Source organism: Enoplosus armatus, chromosome 2, assembly GCF_043641665.1.
Source record: "Enoplosus armatus isolate fEnoArm2 chromosome 2, fEnoArm2.hap1, whole genome shotgun sequence".
NCBI lineage: Eukaryota > Metazoa > Chordata > Actinopteri > Centrarchiformes > Enoplosidae > Enoplosus > Enoplosus armatus.
In genome coordinates, this window is record NC_092181.1 from 16,146,591 (window position 1) to 16,169,242 (window position 22,652).

At 40.8% G+C, this 22,652-nt stretch overlaps 2 protein-coding genes across 3 annotated transcripts in view; both read right to left on the minus strand.

The window, feature by feature from the left end:
- Positions 1-427: 427 nt before the first annotated feature.
- lonrf1 (LON peptidase N-terminal domain and ring finger 1) lies at positions 428-13,241 on the minus strand. Its single transcript, XM_070921307.1, has 12 exons — positions 12,530-13,241; positions 9,794-9,912; positions 8,835-8,957; positions 6,271-6,462; positions 5,933-6,146; positions 5,476-5,581; positions 5,238-5,352; positions 4,983-5,104; positions 4,709-4,867; positions 4,292-4,454; positions 3,907-4,059; positions 428-2,330 (listed from the first exon to the last, which is right to left on the minus strand). Exons 1-12 carry the CDS (start codon positions 13,131-13,133, stop codon positions 2,172-2,174), a joined length of 2,229 nt encoding a protein of 742 aa, XP_070777408.1. The 5' UTR covers positions 13,134-13,241; the 3' UTR covers positions 428-2,171.
- Positions 13,242-19,439: 6,198 nt separating this feature from the next.
- Positions 19,440-22,652, minus strand: part of dlc1 (DLC1 Rho GTPase activating protein) — a 75,950-nt gene continuing 72,737 nt past the window's right edge. For both annotated transcript variants that reach the window (XM_070911861.1, XM_070911868.1), the window contains 4 exons: positions 21,805-22,020; positions 20,399-20,616; positions 20,103-20,276; positions 19,440-19,981 (listed from right to left, as the gene is read on the minus strand). In XM_070911861.1, the coding sequence (XP_070767962.1) occupies positions 19,882-19,981; positions 20,103-20,276; positions 20,399-20,616; positions 21,805-22,020 (708 nt within the window). In that variant the 3' untranslated portion in view covers positions 19,440-19,881. The remainder of the gene's footprint in view (positions 19,982-20,102; positions 20,277-20,398; positions 20,617-21,804; positions 22,021-22,652) is intronic.

The window sequence follows — 22,652 nt, forward strand, 5'->3', positions numbered from 1 at the left end:
GAAACACTATATGTTACAATAATGCTCTGCTGTCGCCCCCTTGTGGTTCAGAAGTATACAGACTCTTCAGTTCTCCAAAATGAAGCTTGATTACTTACTGATTTCCTCCCCATTTTAATTAAGGTTTGTGAGGGACTGTAGTATATCTAAAGCTATCATTCACATAAATGGCTTAAAGGCTCTGAAAACGGATTTTCTCCACTCGATCTTACTCTAAGTGATGGAGTCCTACATGAACACACTATTCTCTGCCAGATTGGACAGTTTTGCTTGTTTCACATTAGAGGTGTGTTTGTTTTTTTCTCTGTACTCTTCTGACTGATTTAAAGTGGGCGGGGCTTTGGGGGGAAAAGGTGATGTCACATACTACCATGCACCAATCAAGATTTGGTAACATTTTTATTAAAATATGACAGTGGTTTATTTGGCGGTCAATCAAATCTGATAAAATCACACCTACCCTGTCTTAAGTTGAGTTCTTGAGTGTTAAAACTCTGAATTAATAATACCTGACAAGGGTTTTTATTTTCTTTTTTACTTTGACCTTGCTCATTTCGTCATGAATATTCAGTGTTATCGAGAGAGAGGGGGGGGGGGGGGCTTTAAAGTGAGGTCCTGCTGTGAGATAAAAGCTCCAGTATGCAGCTACAGATTACTCAATCTCCTCTATTAAATTGGTCAAATAGTGGACACTGACGGCAAAGTTGAAAAAATAAGTGCATTTATTATTCAAATTGATAACGTAAAACATCTGTCCAGAAAGCCTTATTACAGATGATTTACATAGAGCCTTGACATGAATTGTTTTTAAAGATTTTTTATACACATTGTGAGCAAATGGTGCCTCAAACTAATTGAGAGAAAAAAAAGCAATTTTAACAAAAAGGAATGGTAGCCAAGCCAATGCATCGTGTTATTCAACCACAATGCAAAATGGTGTAAGGCAAATGCAGTCTGGACTGAAGCACTGCAGGTACCGTCCTCTCTCCTCCAAGCAGACAGAGAGCAGCTTTGACTGAAGAATAATGCTAACCCCTCGGCTGTACACGTGCTGTTTGTGTCTTGTTTTGATTTGTCATAATATTGTAAGACCCCTTTGAATTTCTCATACAAACACAAGGTCAGAATGTACAAATACTTTTTACTTATAAATTAATTCAGTTTAAGTTAATTCAATGGGCAGCTGAATCTTTTGGTTTAGAGCAGAGACAAGTAACACAAGAACAGAACCAATGAATCTCAAACACTTTGCAAAAATCCTCACACTCCAGCAGGATCTCCAAAGATCCGCGACCAACAGTTTGGAAGATTGAAGACTGTGAGAGGAAGAAAATGGCCGATCTCTGCATGACAACTTGGAAGAAAGTCAAAGTGGGAAACGATGGAAAGAAACACAGATTGTCTCATTCTTTCAATGGGAGGGTCCTTTGCCACTATTTAGAGGCAGCGATGAACGTTATGGTAAGCATGAGGGGGAAGAAGTGAAGAAGAAGAAAAGCAGATGCTCGGAAGAGACAGATTAATACTTTCATCAGTGTTTTGTACACATACACCAGCCATTAGTCGCACAAACGGTCTTCTCAGTGGTTCCTCTAAACCACATATTGCTATCACTTTTTGGACTTTCAGCATTTAGGATTTTGTTCCACTGAATCACCTCACAACTCTTCCATATCAACATAAATCTTACAGGCAGCAGACAAAACACACAAACCTCCTTTTCAGCTGGTCTCACCAGAGATGATACAACACAAACTATAATACCTCAGCTCCATAAACACTATCCTTAAACAAGGGACACTCAAAGGTGATTGTTAGATATTATCTTAATCTGTCGTCTTCAACAGCATCAACAATATATCAACCTAGTGGAATAGTAACTGCTCTTCTCATTTTAACAAGATCATTCAGGGAAGTTCAATGTCATTTTTGACAGTCACAAACAAATAATGTGTGTCATTGGAAGTATCCCTGAGGTGGTTTGTCCGCATCTCTGGTCTCAGTGATCCACAGTTCAAGGATGTTTCAACTTTGCTTTGTAAAACAAGGGGCTGTAGCTTGTAGCTGTAAAAATAAAAGTTGAGGGAATCAGGTGGCAAAAGTTGGCGAGATGTTGCTTGAATGTTATTTCAAAGTCCAAAAGATGTTTGTGGTGATGAGAAGAGGAAGCTCTAGTTGTTGGGGATGCTCTGCAGATATGTGAGGATGTGCTGGATCTTCACCAGGCGTTCTTTGAGGCTGGTCATGGAGAGGACAGAGAGTTGGTACCGTGGGTCGATGGGCAGAACAGCCAGGAGCCACCAGCAGCAAGCCGGACCATTAGGAGTTGCCTAGAAGAAAAGAGGAATAGTATAAGACTTTTGCTTTTCACACCTTTTCTCAGGACCCATAATATCGTTTCTGTGGAAAAAGTGTGTGTAGCAAGTAACACACAGCAAAGGCTGGGTGTCAATGTATTGAGTGAAACAAAACAATCCCAAGTACACCAGCAATCAATGCCTACATACTGTAGCTTGTTAAAGCTGCCATTCTGCCGCTACAATCTTGTTCATGCAACTCATTTAACATACAGAAGCCTCACTGCTCTTCTATCTGCCCCCTTCTGGCATGATTTGACAGAGCTGTGATGAAATCCAGTCACCCGTTGCATTGTTTCAAACTAGTATTAGATATACACTCTACAACCCTGGAAGGAGTTAAAACATTAATGACCTTCTACGGTAATCTAAAATGTGATTAACATGAAGTAAATGATGTTTACTCTGTTAACCATAGAATGTTCCCTGAAACAAACATGATCAGAAATTACATAACACCACCAAACATCACGGTCAATGCTTTGCTGTTTTAGCGCATGTGCACGTGGTAGAGTTGGGGATTCTCTTCATGACACTCTTCTGACGCAACGGGGCTGGTGGGATTTAGGTATGATGCACCCATAAAGCTCTTTAGCCTATATTGTCAATGGACTCCGCCCCGTGGTTGTCCTAAGAGTGGAGCTGTAATCCCTTTCAGCGCTGCAGGCTGCGAGCCGGAGCCAGAGCTGAGCACACACAATAACTGTGTTCCAGTATTAAGACCTCTGAGGAAGGTGAAGCCATGGTAATGTGGGTTTCCCCAAAAGGCAAGTGTGTCATGAGATGATCCAATTTTAGACTGAGAATTTGCAGTGTCTTTCAGTGTCAGATGAAGTAATAAATGCTCAACAAACCATGCAGTATTTTAAAGAAAACGTCTGCTTTCGTAGAGCTCAGCTGATGCCGGTTCTCATAATAATAACAATAATAACAAAAGATCAACTGGTGTTCCTTTGCTTATCTGTATATCTGGTTATTTTAAAAGTTGTGAGGACAGCATGTAGTGGAGACGGGCAGTTAAACAAATGACTCCTTGTTCTTAACAGACTCTTCTCCACCGTCTGCTTAGCTGTGATACACTGCAAAGTATTTTCACAAATTCATGTGATTGACAAACTATATAAAAATGACACTACCTCTAAATATCTAACACCACAAATACTGTTTTTCATATTCCTGTTCTGGAGAGCCAACACCCCAAGAGAAGATTAAGGGATCATTTTAAAGTTCCTAATTCTAAATAACCTCAAGCTCTGCATTGCATTCTTGCACACTGTATCGAATCGTGTCATATTCAGCATTACTAATAAGGCCAATGCCAGCAATTCATTTTAGACTTCCGATATCAGCGAAGTGCATTTTTTGGGGGGAAGGGAACCACTGCAGATGTTAGGACAAAGTCCTCGCTACAGGCAAACAAAAATATATTTCTATTGTTTAAACTCTAAGATGACGTGTGATTAAAGATTATACTCCTGTTTAAAATAAAGTCCTTACAGAAGCTAATCTGGGGAGACGGAAGTAGAGGGACACTGCGTTGGATGTTTACCTGGATGTCAGCTTCTCGTTCTGGCATTGGTCCAAAGTGCTGCAGGATCTGGTTGTGGAAGCGGATCTTGAGGTTCTGGAACCAGACACGGGCCTGCTCATACACTGCATCATGCAGCTCTTGTAGTGTCTCTAGCTCATCACTGTCCTCCACCTAATAGAAAGTCATCAATTATCAGTCACTTTTGGATTGTTTAAACTTATACAATATACATTAATATACTAATATACATTACTTTGAAACAAACTGCCGATGAATGATAACTCAGTGTCAAAAACAAATCTACCTAATCCCCTGTAGACTGGAAAGGTGGTTTCATATCTTAAACATAGATTTTGGGTGGAGTATGATTATAAAAGCACAACACACTCATTGTGGTTCTTACCCTGGTATCCTCCAAGTGCTCTATGTCAGCAGTACTGTAGCCATCCTTCATTCCTCGGGACAGGACCCGGAAGCGTTTTCCCCCGATAGTGTCCACTACTGATCGTCCATCAGGGAGGAAATGGACACTCCTGATGGTCAGCATGCAGCCATGATCCACAAATCTGCAGGGAAGGACACAAAGGTTTATTTAGGCATGTTTTGGCACTTTGTTGTTGCTGCCATGAATAGACAACCCACAGCAGATTGTAAGCAGCTGATTGCCTGCTTTACATATTTAACAGTTCATATCAGAGTGGATTTTATAACTACTGACTGATGTCCTAAAAGGAACTTATTTTGTAAATATGTAGAAATGTCGGGTTTTAAGATCCTCTAATTTTGTAATTCATACAAATCCATGTGCTGGCATGCTTACCCTTTCTGGGGATCATTAATACACATCCCAAACTGCCGTGTTCCCGTTTCCATGCAGCGGCGAATCATGAGGCGGTAACGTGGCTCGAAGACATGCAGGGGGCAAGGCACGGTGGGGTAAGCCATGGTACACACAAAGATAGGCACATTCTTCGTCAGACTGCACAGAGGGAGAGAAACATGTTAGACCCTCTGAGCCTCTTTGCACCTTTTACACACAGAAACATCAGATTATGAACATTCAAATCAACCAGGCCAGAAATATAAATGCTTACTCAGAAAGCTCTCTGGTCTCCTCGAGATGAGTTTTAGTCCTCTCTGCATACTCCTGACTCAAGTACTGTTTGATCAGCATGTCCAAGACAGTGGTCACCATGTACTTCCTACATGCTAGATACTGGAGAGAACAGGATACGAGTTAATGATTAAAACAGCGGGAAGCAACACATATTTTGAGTAGCACGATGCTAGCCAATCAAGCAGATTAATATCCAGAATCAAAACATGCCAAGACTAGACTGGTCGCTCACCTCTTTCAGGCTCTCTTTACAGAGGGGACACTGGGGTGTATGGTCCAAGCAGCGTTCCAGACAGTTTTTACAGAAGGTGTGGCCACATGGTGTAGTCACAGGCTCATAGAACAACCTGCATTGATCACAGATTACATTATCACTCTGAATGCTCAGGCATTTTCAAGTGTACAATGTGAGCTGGCATGTAAACTTCCTGGTAAATGAGTGCATGTAGCCCACTAGAGTGTGACCTTACCTCATGCAAAGGGAGCACTCCAAGTCATTGGGGTCCAGCAGGTCCAGAGGAACACTTCTGCAGGTTTTAGCTTTGGCAGCCTGTTGTTTGGAGCCTTTCTTCACACCTGAAGAAGAAAGCATTTCACAATTATTTTCCTAAACATAAACTGACATAAATGTGATGCAAAGTAGGTCATTATATATGTTGTTGGGATATGAAATGTGCTTCTTAATAATTTGGATTAATTAGAGTAGGGTAAACATAACAGAATGTGTGAGTGTTTACTCAACCCATTATACATTATTCCTGCAAAAAGTGTCCAATTAAGCTTAATTTTACGCGCCATTACTACTATTATAAGCTGAGTTCTTATACATGATATTGATGATACAGCAAAATAGATTAGATTTGGAAATCAAAATATAATACATTAGGAAGAACGGAAAGCAATACAATGGTGGGATTGTCCACTGACCTTGTTTTTTATGCTTGCTACTTCCGCTGTCCACAACACAGGGTTCTGCATCTGACACTGACAACTTCCTCTTCAGCAGGCTGCCCTTGTCCTGGTCCCCCAGCTGAGGAGCTGAGCAAACTCTCTTCAGCCCCTCCTCACCACAACTCGAGCCATGCATCCGTAGCGAATGAGCTCGGCTCAGACCGGGCCGCTCCACTCTTTCCCAGCGTTTCTGAATAATGACAGAAGACCAAGGGTAAGAAGATGATGGTGGTTCCTTCTAAACATGTGGCAACAAAAGCATTGAATCAATTTGTTGATAAACTATGTGATATCTGTATTCAGTGTGCTACTACCTCCAGGTGGTCCAGATGGTGGTGTGCCGAGGCAGCGCGGACCTGATGTTGTCTTTGGACTGGGCTCTGTGGTTGAGCTTGGGCATCAGCCACAAGGGTTTTACTGCGCAAGTGAGGTGACGTGTTCTGTGTTGTTTCCCTCAGGCCGACCTTGACGTTCTCGTCAGCCGGGGAGAGCAGGTCACACAGGATCTGTAAAAAAAACATTCAGTTTGTCATCCAAAGTCAGTGTCACCAAAGATAATTAACATAACTGTGACTAAGAACCCAGATCTCCGCAGGGGTAAGATGAATATGAGGGTAGTCAACTGACATGAATGAGTATGCTGGTGTTATATATTTGTCATATTTTACTTACATAATCACGAACAGTTTTGTCTTGTTGCTGATGTCACATAATATTCAATCTAACCACCAGATGTTGGCGTCAATCTAAATATTGCTCTCACTGATTCATGCAGATGAGTTTTTCATTAATTTAACTGCACTTTCCCCTCTGAAGGTGCGTCTTGTAGGATTTAGCAGCCATGGCTACTGTTGTTAGCATTACTGCTAGTTGATATCAGCCTGTACGTAGGATTCTATAAGTCTTCACATTTAAGAGGCTAAAATTTAGTTTGAAAAGGGTTTGGGAATGAAACTTTTTTTCTCTCTCGCTATTTTCAATTTGCCAGGTTTTGCAAAAAAAAGAAGCGCTCAAACATTGGGTTTAAAACAACATGTTTCAGTTTTTCCTGAGGCTCAAGTGTGTGGTGAGGAAATACAGACTTTTTGTCCTCTCTGCACAAAAGGGTCAATACTGCATACTGTAAATCCTATTCCATAACTGAGACCAAGAACAAACTTGGTTGTGATAATGTACGTGGCGATGCGAGGTGAAAACAGAGAGCAAACTTTGTTCAGAGAGTAGCCTTTGTGCTGTGTTCAGAATAGATGTCAACATGACCTCAGTTTGAACTCAGCCAGTTTGAAGTTCGACCATCAACCTTTCTTCCCAGTCTAGTTCAACCTTGAGGGCCTGAACTGTGATCTCTGAAATACAGATCATTTTAAACATATATATAGTGCATCACCAGACACGCTCACTCTTCACACATCTCTTTCCTTTTCATCTATATTTGCATTGTTTCCCAGCAATCCTGTGTAAGAGTGATTTTAGTGTCATTTTTGTAGAGTTTTTAATTTGTACATTTTTACTCTTATGTAACCTTATGTTCAGCATAGTTTGGAAGCCTTGTCATCTCTCAGTGAGGGCAGCAAGGATGGAGGCTGTCATTTTCAATTTCATTAATTTGCTGTTTTCATTAAATGGGTATTGGGAAGGCCTTTGAGACTGTAACTGTGATTACAGGTTACATAAACTTGATTTGACATTCTATTGATGCACGCTGTCTGGTTCCCACACTGTTTCAGATTGATGTCTAGCCTGAGCTGTGTCTCTGTCAGGATCAGAGAGATAAGGAATTCAGACACGATGTCAATACAACCCGCAACCCTTAACACCAGGTCCAATCAATTTCACACACTTTACACCAAGTGAAAACTGGAGATGACTAATGTGATTATGTACGCTTCCTTATACAATGATGATTCAGCGATGATTACACAAAACAGTTTCAACTGTCCTGTTATTCTGAAAATGTATGTAGCACTGCATACGAATAACTGCATGTCATTTATGTAACTACAACACTGCATTCTGTCTGTTAAGTGGTACTAATGTCATTACAGACAGAGTCACAAGACCTGACCGACTAACAACATTTTGTTCCATTTACTTCGCACTTTTCATATATAAACACAATATATGGTTGCAGTGCTGCATGTAACATTTGTTTTCATTACAGATTAATATAGCAATTATTTTTTTCAATTTGTCTATGACCTGTAAAAATATGACAAATGATGATCAGAAACAATGTGTTTCGCTGACAAATTTGAATCCATGGTCTGTGAAACAATCTGCAAAGACTGGATTTTATTTTCAATTTATATAGACTGACTTGAATGAGCAGAATAATATGACCATAGTAATTTCTTTCAGCACATTCCACACACATTTTCTATACATAGAGGCCGATGTAAAATGTAAATCCTATTAAAAACACAGCAATAGAAGAGGTACTGCTATCAGGATACCTATAAAACACAGCATTGTTTCCAGTTAAACTGTTAATTTAGTCATAAAGCTTAGGGGGGGACTTTAAGATCCATGAAAAGATACAGCTTCCATTAAGCCAATGTAGTATAATAGCAGATGCTTGCTATAAAAACAGAACAAATAGCTTTGTGCAATAAAGATCACAATGGGAGAGCTTTACGTTCACGGCTATCCAGTCAAAGACACTCGTGTGCCTAGATTCCTTAAAGCAATGGTTTTACTTAAATCTTTGCCTTAGTGTATTGAGGCTAGCTCCGCCAGCCTACTTACATAAACATTGCGTGACCTAAACTCAACGGACTGCCAGACTTTAGGATGACAACAGGATGAGTAACTTGAGACTTTAGGATGAGTCACACTGCCAGCACACAAATCATAACTCCTTTCTCTTAAATTCTCTCACCTTTTCCACTTGTCTTTTAGCACAGGGGAAGTCCTCGTCCATGGCCAGGCAGTGGAGGAAGACTTGGAGAGACTCGTCCACTTGGCCCATCTCATGCAGCACCATAGCTTTCCTAAACACAGCCTGAAAGGGCAGAAAGGAAGGACAGAAAGAGAGAAATCACACTTATTTACCAACATTTAAGCATGTATGCATCTTAAAAAAAACACTGGACACGAAATCATGCTGGACTGTTTTAAAACAGCCAGACAGAACACATATTACACTTCTTAAACACAAGGGAGAGATGCAGCTTTTTGCAATATGCAATGCAACATTTCTACGCCATTCAATAAATCAGTATGAAATGACCAATTACGGAAGTGCTTCTGCATGATATACTCAAAAAATACCCTAGGCTTCAACCCAGACATTTGGTCTCCTGAAGTAATAGTTACGAATGGCTTTGACCTTAATCACTGTATTCTCAAATGCGGCAGTCATGATTCTCTTTTGTAACTTATTTACCATCAGAGAAGGCCTTCTATATAACATTAAAAATAGCATGCGGTTGTTACAAATATTCCTTATACTCAAACAAACAGGATCCGCACAAAGAAACTATTCTATACTAATGACTAGTAAATTCAGCTGCCAAAACATGCATCCAAAATTATCTTTTTAAATTATTTTATAACATAACGAATGAAGAAATATGATTACATTCAGCATATCTGCCATCTTGTAACTATAATCCAATGACACGACAAATGAGGTGCTCGCTGCCGAGGCTTTCCGGACAGCAGTCTTAAAATACACCTTTTCTTAGTAATGGCCAGCTGACTAATTGAACACATGCCAAACTCTAGTAAGTGAAGGCAGGTGTGTGATGCGTACACAACCAGGCAATGCCTTACTACACCAACAAAATTTCTGTAGGAGGGGATAATAAATTACTGCAGTATCAGTGAGTGACCTACTTCAGCAGAACAGCTGGACCCGGGACAGAATTCTGTGTCCTCCAAAGCCAGACGGTACTGTTTGAGAGCCATGTACGCCTCCGCTCGAGACAGACGTGCCACCGCTGTTGTCTCTGGATCTGCAGGAGACATAAGGAAATGGAGAGGGGGGAGAAAAATCTTTATCGCTATAAGAAAATGTTTTACTTTGAACATTTTTCTTTCATATTAGAAAGCACAGAATTTTAGTTTTAACATATACCAGTAACACAGTAATAATCATACTAACTACATCTATTTGTAGTGTTTGCCTCAACAGAAAGTTTTAAAATCTGTCATTTCCTGCAAGTCATACGTTACATAAACACAAACACAAATTATATATTAACTGTGTCACTGAATTCTCTGCAAACAATGCAAAAGAAAAATAAGTTGCATAAACCTGAAAGAGCAGCTAGAGATCAATGGATTTTTAAAAATTATTTCTGTCCCTAAGGGGACCCAAGAGCTACAAATACTGGTATATACTCAAAAACAATAGCAAACAAAATCAAGAAGCCTAAGACAACTCTTAACACTTTCAGGAATGGCTAAATTATTCTGGATAATAATTAAGTATAAACATGAACATGGCCATTTTATTCCTGTGGATATGGATAACATTAAATTCAGGTCTATGGCATTCATTTAATAACCCAACTATGTCAATTTGTTATGAGCAAGTCTGGACCTTTGGACACAGTCAGTCCTGCAGACATGACTGACTAATGAATTCTGCAGTTTACCTGAATTCCATCAAAAGTTCAGAAAGTTTAATTTTCCTCACTGACTGAGTTGCAATTTTTCAGCATATGGCACGCTATCAATCCAAGTAATTTATCACCTCTCACTGAGACACATGGGATTTAATTCATTTTTCTGATGTATGGCAGATGCTAATGTGAAAGAAACCACCGGTCATTTGTCTCGACATCATAACATCCACAAAGCACCCCTGAATATCTGGAAGTTTCTGTCCTGCCTCTCAGGTTGTCTGCAGCACTGAGGGCCAACACTGTCAAAAGCAGGTGGTGCGACTGCATCATAGTGACATCAGTCTACATCCCCGACCCAATGTCAAGTGACAGTCTTATCAGAAGGTGCCACGCCAGTTATGCTCATTTAGCTTTTAAATTACATGGATGACTGCTTCTTCTTTTTTTACATTATGTTTGGCAATCCACCTTTATTGGACAGAGAGAGAGAGGGGTATGACATGCAGCCAAACCATAGACGGTGTGTTTATGGTGTGGTTATGTAGCCTACGCTGTCACCATTCCATAACTGGTTTACTGGCTTTGTGAGTCCACCAGTTACATGATGCAGGACCACAGCAGTTTGTGCGTCCACATTTTGCAAATGGATGTTATGTTTTTACAGCATTTTACATTCAATTTGTAAGTAGTAATTATTGTAAGTGGCAAAAGCAATAAATCATAACATGTAAATATAAAAGTAATTCTGCAGTAGTTTAGGTTGTCCTGCAGGCAATGTTTGACTAACATGAGGTCAACAGGGATAAGCCAAGGTTACATGTGCGTTATATCATTTGACCCAAATACCATGGATGTATCCATAAGCTCCCTTAAACCAGGTGAAGGTCCGGAACAATTCCAGCCATACTGTCAGACCACCAGACCATATTTTCAGGGTGTGGGAGATCAGATGTGAATCTAAACTACTGCACATAGGGACTAGCAATCACCACATTATGACAACAATAAATGAAAATGGCATTTAAACTCATTGACTACAATAGCTTAAAATAACTGAACAAAAGGAAGTCAACATGGTTATTTCCTGCATGAGGTAATTTGGGATTCAGTGGTTCTGAAGTAATAAAAGAAACCACACTAACCACAACACTTTACCCCACTTTTATCCATGAACTGTTCAATAAACATGGAAGGCAGTTTCCAACTTAAGGTCATCTCCATGAGAACAGCTGTGCATTTTACTCAAAGACCCATTAGACCATTAATGTTACTTGAGAAAGGAGCATATCTCATTCACTTCACTGACTTTTACAGCCATTACTGGTATTTGCACCAGCAGCCACAAACCTCCATCATGACTTAGTTGTTGTTAACTATAAATCATGTGCCATAAAAAGAGCCTAGTTTCTCTCATTGCATAATATTGGGGTGTGTTACAAAAGCTAATTCACTGCCTAACTAAGGGTCTATCTGGACCACCAGCCTTCCCTTGCACCGCAAATAGCGCATTCATTCCCTTTTGATACATTTATGAAAGCGTTGGCTCGCATCAGCCATAACAATTGCAAAATACAAATGCCCAACCCCTTTTATAAGTTACAAAACCTGCCCCAATATGTGTCATGACCTGCCTTATGCAACTGGCGCCGAGCGCGCATGCCCAGCTATGCGCAATTTCGTAAGCAGGACGTACCAGGTTCCACGACAGCCAATGGGAGGAGATTGGCACCCGTACAACACATGGGTGTAATAGAAACGGTTTTCAAAATGTTGGTCAGTAGAACTCACTCTACTTAGCCCCTTGGGATACACTGACAACAAACAAACACTATTAATAGTATCATTTGTAGGTATCTAATTGTCACACAGGGTTAATTAAGTTACGTCTCAATAACGCATCATATTCCTATCGTCCCAACTGAGCGTGCGCAGCAGACACAGTACCAGGAAACACCTCCTTCCTCTTAGAACATGGATGTAAGGTTATGTTAACAACACTTACCACACTGAATAATATCTGTTGCTAGCGACACAGCCTCTTGATAGCGTTTTCTTCTACACAGCTCGTCCACTTCACATAGTGCTTTCGACGTTTTCAGCTCTTCGGGGAACCATTTATCTAAAAGTCCGCACAGAATTACATTCACTTTCTCCTCACTCATCACTGTCTCGCTGCACAGCTTGCATTTGGAGAGCAGCCGTCGTTGTAAACATCTTTTACAATACGAATGTCCACAGGCTAGGGTCACAGGTTCACCTAAAAAATTATGACAGTTGGGACAGGCAAACGCGTCGTCCCCAGAGCTGTCCCCTGCGTCCCGACTCAGGCCCGAAAGTGCGTCTGGCCCAGCCGCTTTTCTCTTAAAGTTGCGGAGGATACATTCCACAAAAGTGCTTAACTGTTCAGGTCGCACGGGGCCATACCGCATAGCCGCCGAAAACCAGTCAATGGCTTCTTTGAGGCAGTTTTCCGATGCTAAAGCGTTAGCTTTCTGTAGTATAAGTTGATGGTGGTCCTCATCTTCCGAGACGTTGTCCGAGTCAGCGCCGATGAAGAAGGCGCTTCTCTCCTCCGTTGAGTCCTCCACTTGCTGTTGGAGCGACATTGTAGTGTCCAAAAAAATGAAATAAAATGTTATTTGTGGCTGGGTTTTCGTCTGGTAACGTGTCTATACATTTTTGTAGCTGCCGCGGTCCTTCACAGTACTAGTGAACCGACTTTCTCGCAGACAGCCGTTTGTTACATAAAAAACAGCGTCACGTGAACAGCAAGCAAGAGCCGTGATTGGTCAGAATGTCTCGGTTACAAAACCTGCGTTCGAAAGTTTCATAACTGCGGAAGAGACGTAGCGAAGTTGACTGACTGTGCCGGATCACACCGCTCCTGTGAAAGTGCCCCCAGGCTGCAACTGTGATGTAAACAACACAATATAACAAAAACATGTAATATAACTCCTTGTTGATATATTGATCAATAAGTTGGGCGTTTTTGAAAGCAGTCAGGAAACACACCTAGCAAACCCCTTCATAACTGGTTGTGTAATAAGATTTTGTAACGCCCTCGATAGGTTTTCTTAAAAAACTTCCAACGACGTGTTTCACAACAACCTTCATATTTGTCTCTGTTGCCATGACAACTAACTGTGCGTCTCCTGTAAATATTTCGCATAAATTATCCCAATACTTGCTAAATAATTCAATCCAAAGAGAATTAAATACTAAATCATTTTAAATATTTTGATTTACTTCTAAACCCTGCATTACAACAAGACATTGAGGTCGATCTCCAAAGCCCCAGGCCATGGGCACTGAAATCCGTTTTCACCTTTTATCTTTGGATCTTTCATGTGGGCTGTTTGGGATGTATCTAGACAACCCAGTTGGGCCCCATAAAGATAAATCATTAGCACCAAATAGACCCAATGTGTCCATGTGAATAAAATCTGAAACATGCACTGATATAAAAAGACCTATTCCGAGTTTTACAACGGAAAGTCATCAAGGTGATTCCTGCACTCTTAATTCTTGATCACTTTTTTTTGTCTGGGGTCTTTTTTGTCTCAGTGGTATCTTGTTGCCATTTCTCCTACATGCAACTTGTTCTATATGTGCTAATATTATATTATATATATGCTTTTATGTTTTGGTGAGCCAAAGACAATTTTCCACTCTGGTGGAAAATAACGTATTTTATTCTATGCACAACTAAGTCTCTTCAATGATATGTGTAAATATACATATTGTAAAGGTCAAAAAATGACTGATTGGTCCTTGGACCCCATCCAACTTTTAAAACCCAGTTATAGCTCAGACACAAGAGGCCTACAGATCTGCTGTCACGACATGTAGCGCTGTCTGTCGCCTTCCATCATCACCTGTCATCTTGTGCAGCTCGGGCCACCGCTGGCCTGTAACCACTGTGTTGTTGCTTTTTACAACACAGAAGCTAAAGTTAGCAACATATCAAATAAAAAATGAAAATTGCAAAAGCAAATGACCTCACAACAACAAAAAATATGATTTATTTGAGCTAAATTTGACTTGAAGTAAACAGTCCTTCAATAGACAAGCAACATGTGAACAGCACTAATCTCAACAGAACTATTAGATGGCAATGATATTAACATAGCCATCAAACAAGGTAGCCTCCTGTCCTCTTGTCACTAATTTTTAATTCAAACAGCTCCAGTCTCAAGGAAACACATGATGTGCTGTGCGTCACCTTTTTTAAGAATTCTGTGATAATTACTAATGGATAAAAAAAAAAAGCATGAAAAGTGTTATATAACTTGCAACAAAACCAAAACAGTTATGACTTCATAGTGAGCCAAACATCGGCCTGCAGAAAAACAACTCATCGTCAGAATAACCAAAACAACATGTTGTCCAGCATCAAAACGTCTTCTGCATACTGTATAATATATTCTTGTCTTGTGAAGTCACACTGATTAAAATGATCAGCGTCTCTGCCAATGTTGATGCTCATTCATCTATCTATAAATATATGTAGTGCTATACTGATAAATCTGGTTTGAAGGAAAGACGTTGCAGAATGTGATTGGGGTTATTTGAGGCCAAACAAGGTGTGAGCCTGATGCAGCTTTGTATACTGTGGTGGGACACTGCCCTCTAGTGGTGAAAGTGCTCCATTACTCCAATAAGAGACGGGCAGAGAAGTGCCAATGGAAAGTATGCAAACAATTTAGAAAATGCTTCTTGAAGAAGCCTGCCCTACTGACTGCATTCCCACTTTTATGCTTTTATGAGCCTGATTGCTGCTTGGCATCCTCTGGCAGGGCCCTACTGATCCAAAATCTCGACTTGTCACTAAAGGTGGCCAGTCCTTTGCTGTCCAGGCCCCTCAGCTGTCGAACAGCAAACTCAGCGTCCTCTTTTAAATCTCTTCTTAAAACTCACCTTTATCTTATGGCTTGGTAATTGTTTAAATTATTTCATCTTGTTTTATGTCTGGATCTTACTGACTTTTAGTATTGTTTATATTGTATAGCACTTTGTAACTTTGTTTTTGAAAGGTGCTTTGTAAATAAAGTTATTACTATTATTATCTTGTTCACCTTGATATTTTTACTAAAATATATTTAAAAGCTTAGGTTTAAGAGGAATTAATTTAAGAATTAATATACTTTAATCATATAAAAATACTTACCTCCAGTGATTTTGTGTCACCTGTAAAATGCAAATTTAAAAATCAAACAGAAGTAATTCAATATATATTTTGCAAGACAGATGTTTTTGGTGCCTTCATACATTATTTTAATGTTATGTTTTTAAGGGAGTGTGGCTCCGGTGAACAAAGGGGCTCAAGAGTGCAGAGAAGTCTACGTGGTTGGTGAGCATGCTAATCTTATTCCAAACAGCCACTAGAAGGCAGTGTTGAACTGTAAAACAGACATCAGTTGGGTGAGACAGTTCAGTGACCCCTTGTGTTTGGCCTGAGACATTTCAACAAGGCTTCAGCTGGATGTGTTCCAGGCTTTAATCTCGTGTGTGCCACACAAGTTAAGAAAATATCTGAAGGATGGCAGATAAACATCTTGAACCTCAGGCAGAGAAAGATGTACGTGTCGGTACACTCAACACTCTTCCTGTTTTTGTATGATTTTTACTTTTTGTTACCTGTTTCAGTAAAAAATATTCATGCTACCACATCAAGACTGTGACAAACATGTGTGGGATTTGGATTTGACTCTGCCACATCTGGGACACCAATCATTAGGTCACTAAAACGACTAGACTGTGAGTGTGAGAGAGTGTGTGTAGGTGTATTTTTGCAGGCACAGTCACCAACATATTTCTTTGTTGAAGACAGACTCATAGATCTGTTTCTTCAGTGCTTAAAAGCTTTACTTCCAGTCTTTGGAATCTCTGGAGTGTCGAGATCTGATGAGGAATGATATGAGGTCAACTGTAGAAACATGGTGTGACAAAATTCTTTGTCATTTTTTTTTTGTTGCCATGTTGCCTCTTAAAACACAGTGTTATCATGATGACATACCATTTCTGTTGCCACAACAACACCACAAGTGATCCATCAGAGCATTCCAGTCCACATGGAGATATGTGTCCCTGTCAGATATTTGGCAAGCCTGATTTCTTGTGACCTAACTACGACTACTCACTGCTCGTGTTGGTGTTTTAATGCATATGCCAGGCTTCTCAAACATGCAATGAAGACCGATAAACATGTGCAAGTAGATGCAGAAAAATCACCTCTTTCAGTCTGACTGCCCCTTTTCCATCATTTATTTCAAAACCCACTGCTGATGGAGGAAGATAGAATGGGGTATGCCCAGTTATACAAATATAAAACCTTCACACTGCTCTGATGCAAACTGAAAACAGCATTTTTGATAAATGCCTGACAAACTGGACGAAGAAATGTGCACACACACGCAGGCATGCGCTCACACGTTTGTATTCATTTATCAATGTGGGAAACCTTCTGCGCCTGATTCTCAAACAACGGTGCAGGAATGCAGCCCTGGTGCTGACTCTCGGTCGGCCTTATCTGTCCCTGCATAATCTCCCAGAGGTGTTTGGGTTCCCAGCAAAACATACGTACACATGCACATGCAAAAACATACCAACATTTGGAATGAGCACGCACACACATACACACTCAGAATAGAAACAGAGAGAGAGAGAGAGAGACAGAATTTGCCTGACCAGGATTATATTATTCAAACAAAAAGAGAAGTGAAGACAAATCTGTTGAACATTACAAAGTCAAAGGCAAGAACATGCATACATCTGTGGTTACGTGTCCTTTGAGACTCTGGTTAATCTCTACTTCCTGTGTTGCATGAAGCGTTCATGGTCCAACAGAAAAAAAGTGAGCGTGCCAGCACGAAATGTAAATGCATTGTCTTGGCTGTGGGCTTTCACAGTCATGTTAACACTTGTTTCTGCTTTCACACTGCACATGTGTGGAAAGTACCCGTCCTGAAGCAATGTAAATACACACAGTCCAAGTACATAGATCCTAACACTGTTATTCCAACGTTTGGATAAGAACAAAACAAATACAGCATGTGACAGCTTCGTACAGTATGTGCTCTGGAAAGATGTTCCTCCTTCAGACCTCTCGTTGTGTCAAGCGATCACAAACATAAAGGGGTACATTAGCCCCCACTCTGACCCTTCGACCCCCCCTCCTTCTTTGCCGCATGACTGCCCCCCTCCCTGTTGAGTCTGCCGGGTCTAGACCAGGACAGCTGTGGTAATAACGGACCCCATTGTCTTCTGCTGTATGAAACTATTATGTAAGACACATGACGAGTGAGATCACCATCTACCGAGCCAGTTGATACCCCAGTGCCCGCAGCTCACGCCTCTCTGGCCTCAACGGTGGATTTATTGGTGTGGAATGAAGGCAAGACAGAGAGAGGTGGATGTGGCCGTGAGGAGGGAAATCCAGATCTGAGAAGGTGTCCAGACTGTGGTGTAAACAAATGACTATGGAGATTATGAGGGATTTAAAAAGCTGCATTCTTTTGGTCTAAAAGGTTGATGTGGTGTGATCTCACATTATTACATAACTCTCAAGACACACATTTCTTTATTTTAATACATTTAATAGTGCACTTTGATTAACCTGTACAGAAATAATATTAATAAAAAAGATAAAACATTTGTTCGTTTCTGTAACACAAAGCTTAACATTTACAATAAAATAAAATAAAATAAAATGATATGATACAAAACAAACATATATCTGAGGTATAAATATATTTGTTTTAAATTAACTGTCATTGTCATGCGTTATTATTTGGCAAGAGACGCAGTTAAAAAGGTACAAACATTTATGATATGAACAATGGCTTAGTGAATTAATCCTACAACTCAACACACAAACGCGGGCCCTCAGATCGAAGCGTGAGTGTTACGAATGAAGGTCAGCTTTGTTATGACGACCTGAAACTTCTTTTAAAACACTGACACGACAGCACGGAGAAAGAAGCTTACACAAGAGATAGTTTTCCTTCCTTTGAAATCACACAAACATTCAATCTGCCCTCTTCTTTACAGTAAAACCTGTAAAATCTCCACCTTTATAAAAGGACCTTTTTTTTTTCTCAGTTTACTTCTCATCTTTTATGGGACTAGCCAGAGGTTTCCGTTGCAAGTTAGAACAGTGCATTGCTTTTTTTCCTGTTCTCATCAATTGTGAAATCAATATTTTTCTTTCTTTTTTTTTTTAAATGTATACAAGTGACGTCCGGCCTACAACAACAAAAAAAAAAAAGAAAAGTGAATTGACTGTGCTCTTAACAACACTACCTCTAACATTTTTAATAGTGAGGAAATCTCAATATGGAAAAGCTACCATCCTTTTCCAAAATTTGGTCCATTATTGTACATCTGTTGGTCTTAGATTTCAGTTTTGTTGGTGTGATCCTGTAAAATATGCAGCGTTCACTGTCTCCAACACTGATCCTCAGTCACAAACAGTTCCTTATTCAAACTCATGGCACGTCGAGGCTAGCTGAATGTTAGTTCTTCTTGAGGGAATGAGGAGACTGATCTGTTTGTATGTTAGTAAATGAGGCCCTCTCTTTGATCGTTCCTTCTGTTTTTTTGGTGAGCCAGCCACCGATTCTCCTCTGTCTCTGCCTTCCTCTACTGAAACACTAAAATCCTCTATGCTATCAGCCACCTGTCATCTCACTATATCCTGCCTATTGTCTCCACTCAGTCTGCATATTACCAGCACGTTCACATCTTTCTTCACCCATGGATTCATCAATCAACTGACCATAATATTATCTATTATCCATCCTGTGCTTTGCTGTAACAGAAATAAAGGGGACAGAGGTGACACAAGACCGACACAAACCATTACCGTGAACAGAATACTGTATGTACACATTATGCTGCCACTGGAAACCAGTGCGAGGAATATGTATTTATTAACCGTTTCTTGCTTTCAACACTCATGCACACACACAAACACTCGTTGAATCCCCCCTCGCTTCTCAGAAGCAATAGCACCCTTTGGATAAAGTTTAAACCCCACATCCTGTATCAGCAACATCATTTCCTTTGGCCCGTCTTGGCGGCACACTCAGAGCCCCAACAGAACAGTTTTAAACGATAACATCAGTCTGTTGTGACAAAATCAGAGCAAAAAAAAAGAAAAAGTCCTTCAATCCAGGATCCAGGATTTGTCCTTTAAATGTGAGTATAACAAGGCTTGGACCCCATCTACAGCTCTGTTGGAATGGGTGAAATGAGTCATTTTCGAGTCCTCTAAAGGATCCAAATTATGGTCCAACAGTCCGCGGTCCAGTTGAGCTGTTGAGTCTGTTGTTGCCCAAACTGCACACTGCTTTCTCATTTGTCCATGGGCACAGTGAATGAGTCACGTATCCGCGCCACCTCAGCAGCGCACAAGTGTCCACACAGTTTATTGTACCACTCTGGGAAACGACCCCTGGAAAAAAACAAAAACGAAAGAGACATGATGTTAGCGCATTGTGCCGTCAGCTAAAAGGGTTTTAATGACCCTACAACTAAAGCCAATTTGTGTTTGCTCTGGTCAGCCGTTTACTCACCTGCAGTCGATCCTGGAAATATGTGTGAGTCTGGATTTGTTGGCTCCGTAGGGCTCAATGTAGTAGCGTGAGGTGAGGACGTTGGCCCGAACGCCTACAACAGGTGCGCCTTCATGGTCCACAGATGTACACACCAGTGCACACGCTCCCTTTGGCAGCTCTGTCACCCATGTTCTAGTAGAGAGAGTAAAACGTTTGAGTTAAAAAACAACATTAAATCAGAGCAGAACGTCGAAAAAGACAAAGAGAGATGTGAGATAGACCGGAGGGAAGAGAAGGAAAATGGGCATGTTTACCTGAGCACCAGGTGGTCTCTGGTGGGATGTGGAGCCATGCTGTCCCTGACGTACTGATAGACCTCGGTCCTCTCATCCAGGGTCTCCACCACACGGCTCTCGAGCAGGTCCTCGTCCCAGTGGCCCTGCTCCCGCAGCACTCGCGTCAGAACCTCCTCGGGACTCGCGGGCACCTCCACGGTCACCTTCCACAGCCGCAGTGGAAAGCCATCATGCACCTGGGGAAACAGACGGAAAGAAAATTACTTTACATACAGTCCTTTTTTTTAAATTATTAGTATTTTAGCACATTTCATGTCTTTATTTGAAAGCTGAAAGCAGAGAGATGACAGGAAATGAAGAAGAGAGAGAAATTGGGAATGACATGAAACAAAGGGGACCAGAACAAAATGTTAGTTATGAGTCCTGAAGGTAGGCCTGGGTGATGATTAAGGGTTATTGTTTCTCTCTATATATGTGTGTTGTAAAAAACTAAACGTTTTTCAAAATCTGTCATAGTGTGAGATGTTTAATACTTGAGGACACATATTGTTTTTTCCATATTTGACATCATGCATTTTCTAAAGTGGGCAGTAGGGGTTCATGTGGTGAATATGAACGATGACTGCAAGTGATCGGAAGCTTCCATTAGGATATCTAATCTCATCAGTCATATTCACAGAAATTAGACGCGGTAATTCAGCCATAATTTAACTCAACAACAGTCAGGTTGTGTTTGAAAACCTCCCAATGCTCTTTGGCCAAGTCAGCTGCTTCCTTCTGATGATGATAAAGAACACACACACACACACACACACACACACACACACACACACACACACACACACACACACACTGCGCCTTGTGACTCTCAAACTGCAGAAAAGATAACCTCATACAGCAGCGCCCTCGCACACTAGACACAGGAAATGTAGGCCTGGGATAATGGTGAGGTTGTGTATGTTTGCGTGTGTGTGTGTGTGTGTGTGTGTCTATGTCAAGCTTATGTCATTCTGGGATAGAGTCCAGTACTGGGATGGGAATGAGAAGCCGAGCGCCAGGCCAGTTTCACACGGATGTGTTTCTATACAGGAAACCCTAACTGCTGGTTTTCCACTACATATTTAGAGAAGCAGGAGAGAGTGAAAGGCAGACATGAAGGGGAAGACAGGAAACAGTTGAAAAGGCTTCATGAATGGTGGCTTGTTTACACTCTAAAGACAGATTGACTGATTATCTGTTTTTTCTCTCATTCATTAATCCTGAATCCTGAATTGAACTTTTACTCTGCAGATCTCTACAGATTCATCCCTGTATTCACCCTCTGCCACAAACAAGCACACTGAAAGCCGCCATATGGACTGAACAGACGACGTGTCTTTCTAAAATGAACTGTAGTGAGTTGATGAATAAACACGTGGGCTTACCTTCCTGCAGGCCAGCTCGGCGTGCTCGGGTGTGGAGCAGCTGTCATAACCTTTAAACTTGTCCTTGGCCTCTTTGAGGAGGGCGTCCAGGCTGTCCTGTAGGTAGGCCCTGTAACCTCCCTGCCCGGCCTCTTCACCTGCGAGGTCCTCCAAGCGTCGCGGCAGCAGCGCCTGCTCCACATACGAGTTCCTGCAGCGATTCATCTCCTCTGGGATCTGTGAGGGGAACGATGAGGGTCAGTCCTTAGTCCTTAACTTTCCATTGTGTTGCTGGAGGCCATGAGCAGCTAAGGTGTGTGATGGTTAAATGTGTTTGATTTGGTTTTGCTTTCTTCTTTGTGAGAAATATCAATAAATGTCTACAACAACACAGAGACATAAAAGCAACGTCTATATTTGCATATTCATGTATTCTGGATTGTTAAATGTGGGAGAAGGAGTAGATGTAATTTTAACAATCAGTAAGGGATCTCTGACTTATAAATGTCCTCTGATAAGAGTGATCAGTGTTTTTTGTGTTTGTCAGGCATCTCCTCCCTGATTACATTAGACCCTTTAATTAATGGGAAACTGTATTAAACACAACTTGTGAAAGGATGCATAACAAACATGGAAACACACCACATCCTATTTTCATCTCTTTGTTTGCCTAGCTCATTCTCTCTGTCTGCAATATTTCAGGTTTAATTGAAGACTAACAATATTACTGTCTAAGAAAAGGATTTTCATTAGATAATAAAGGGCTTGTTGAAATTACATTTCATAGGCCATATCCCTGTTATAAACCTCCACAAAGAAATTGAGATCTAATTAAAAGAAAATAATTCAGGAGGTAATTGAGTTTACTT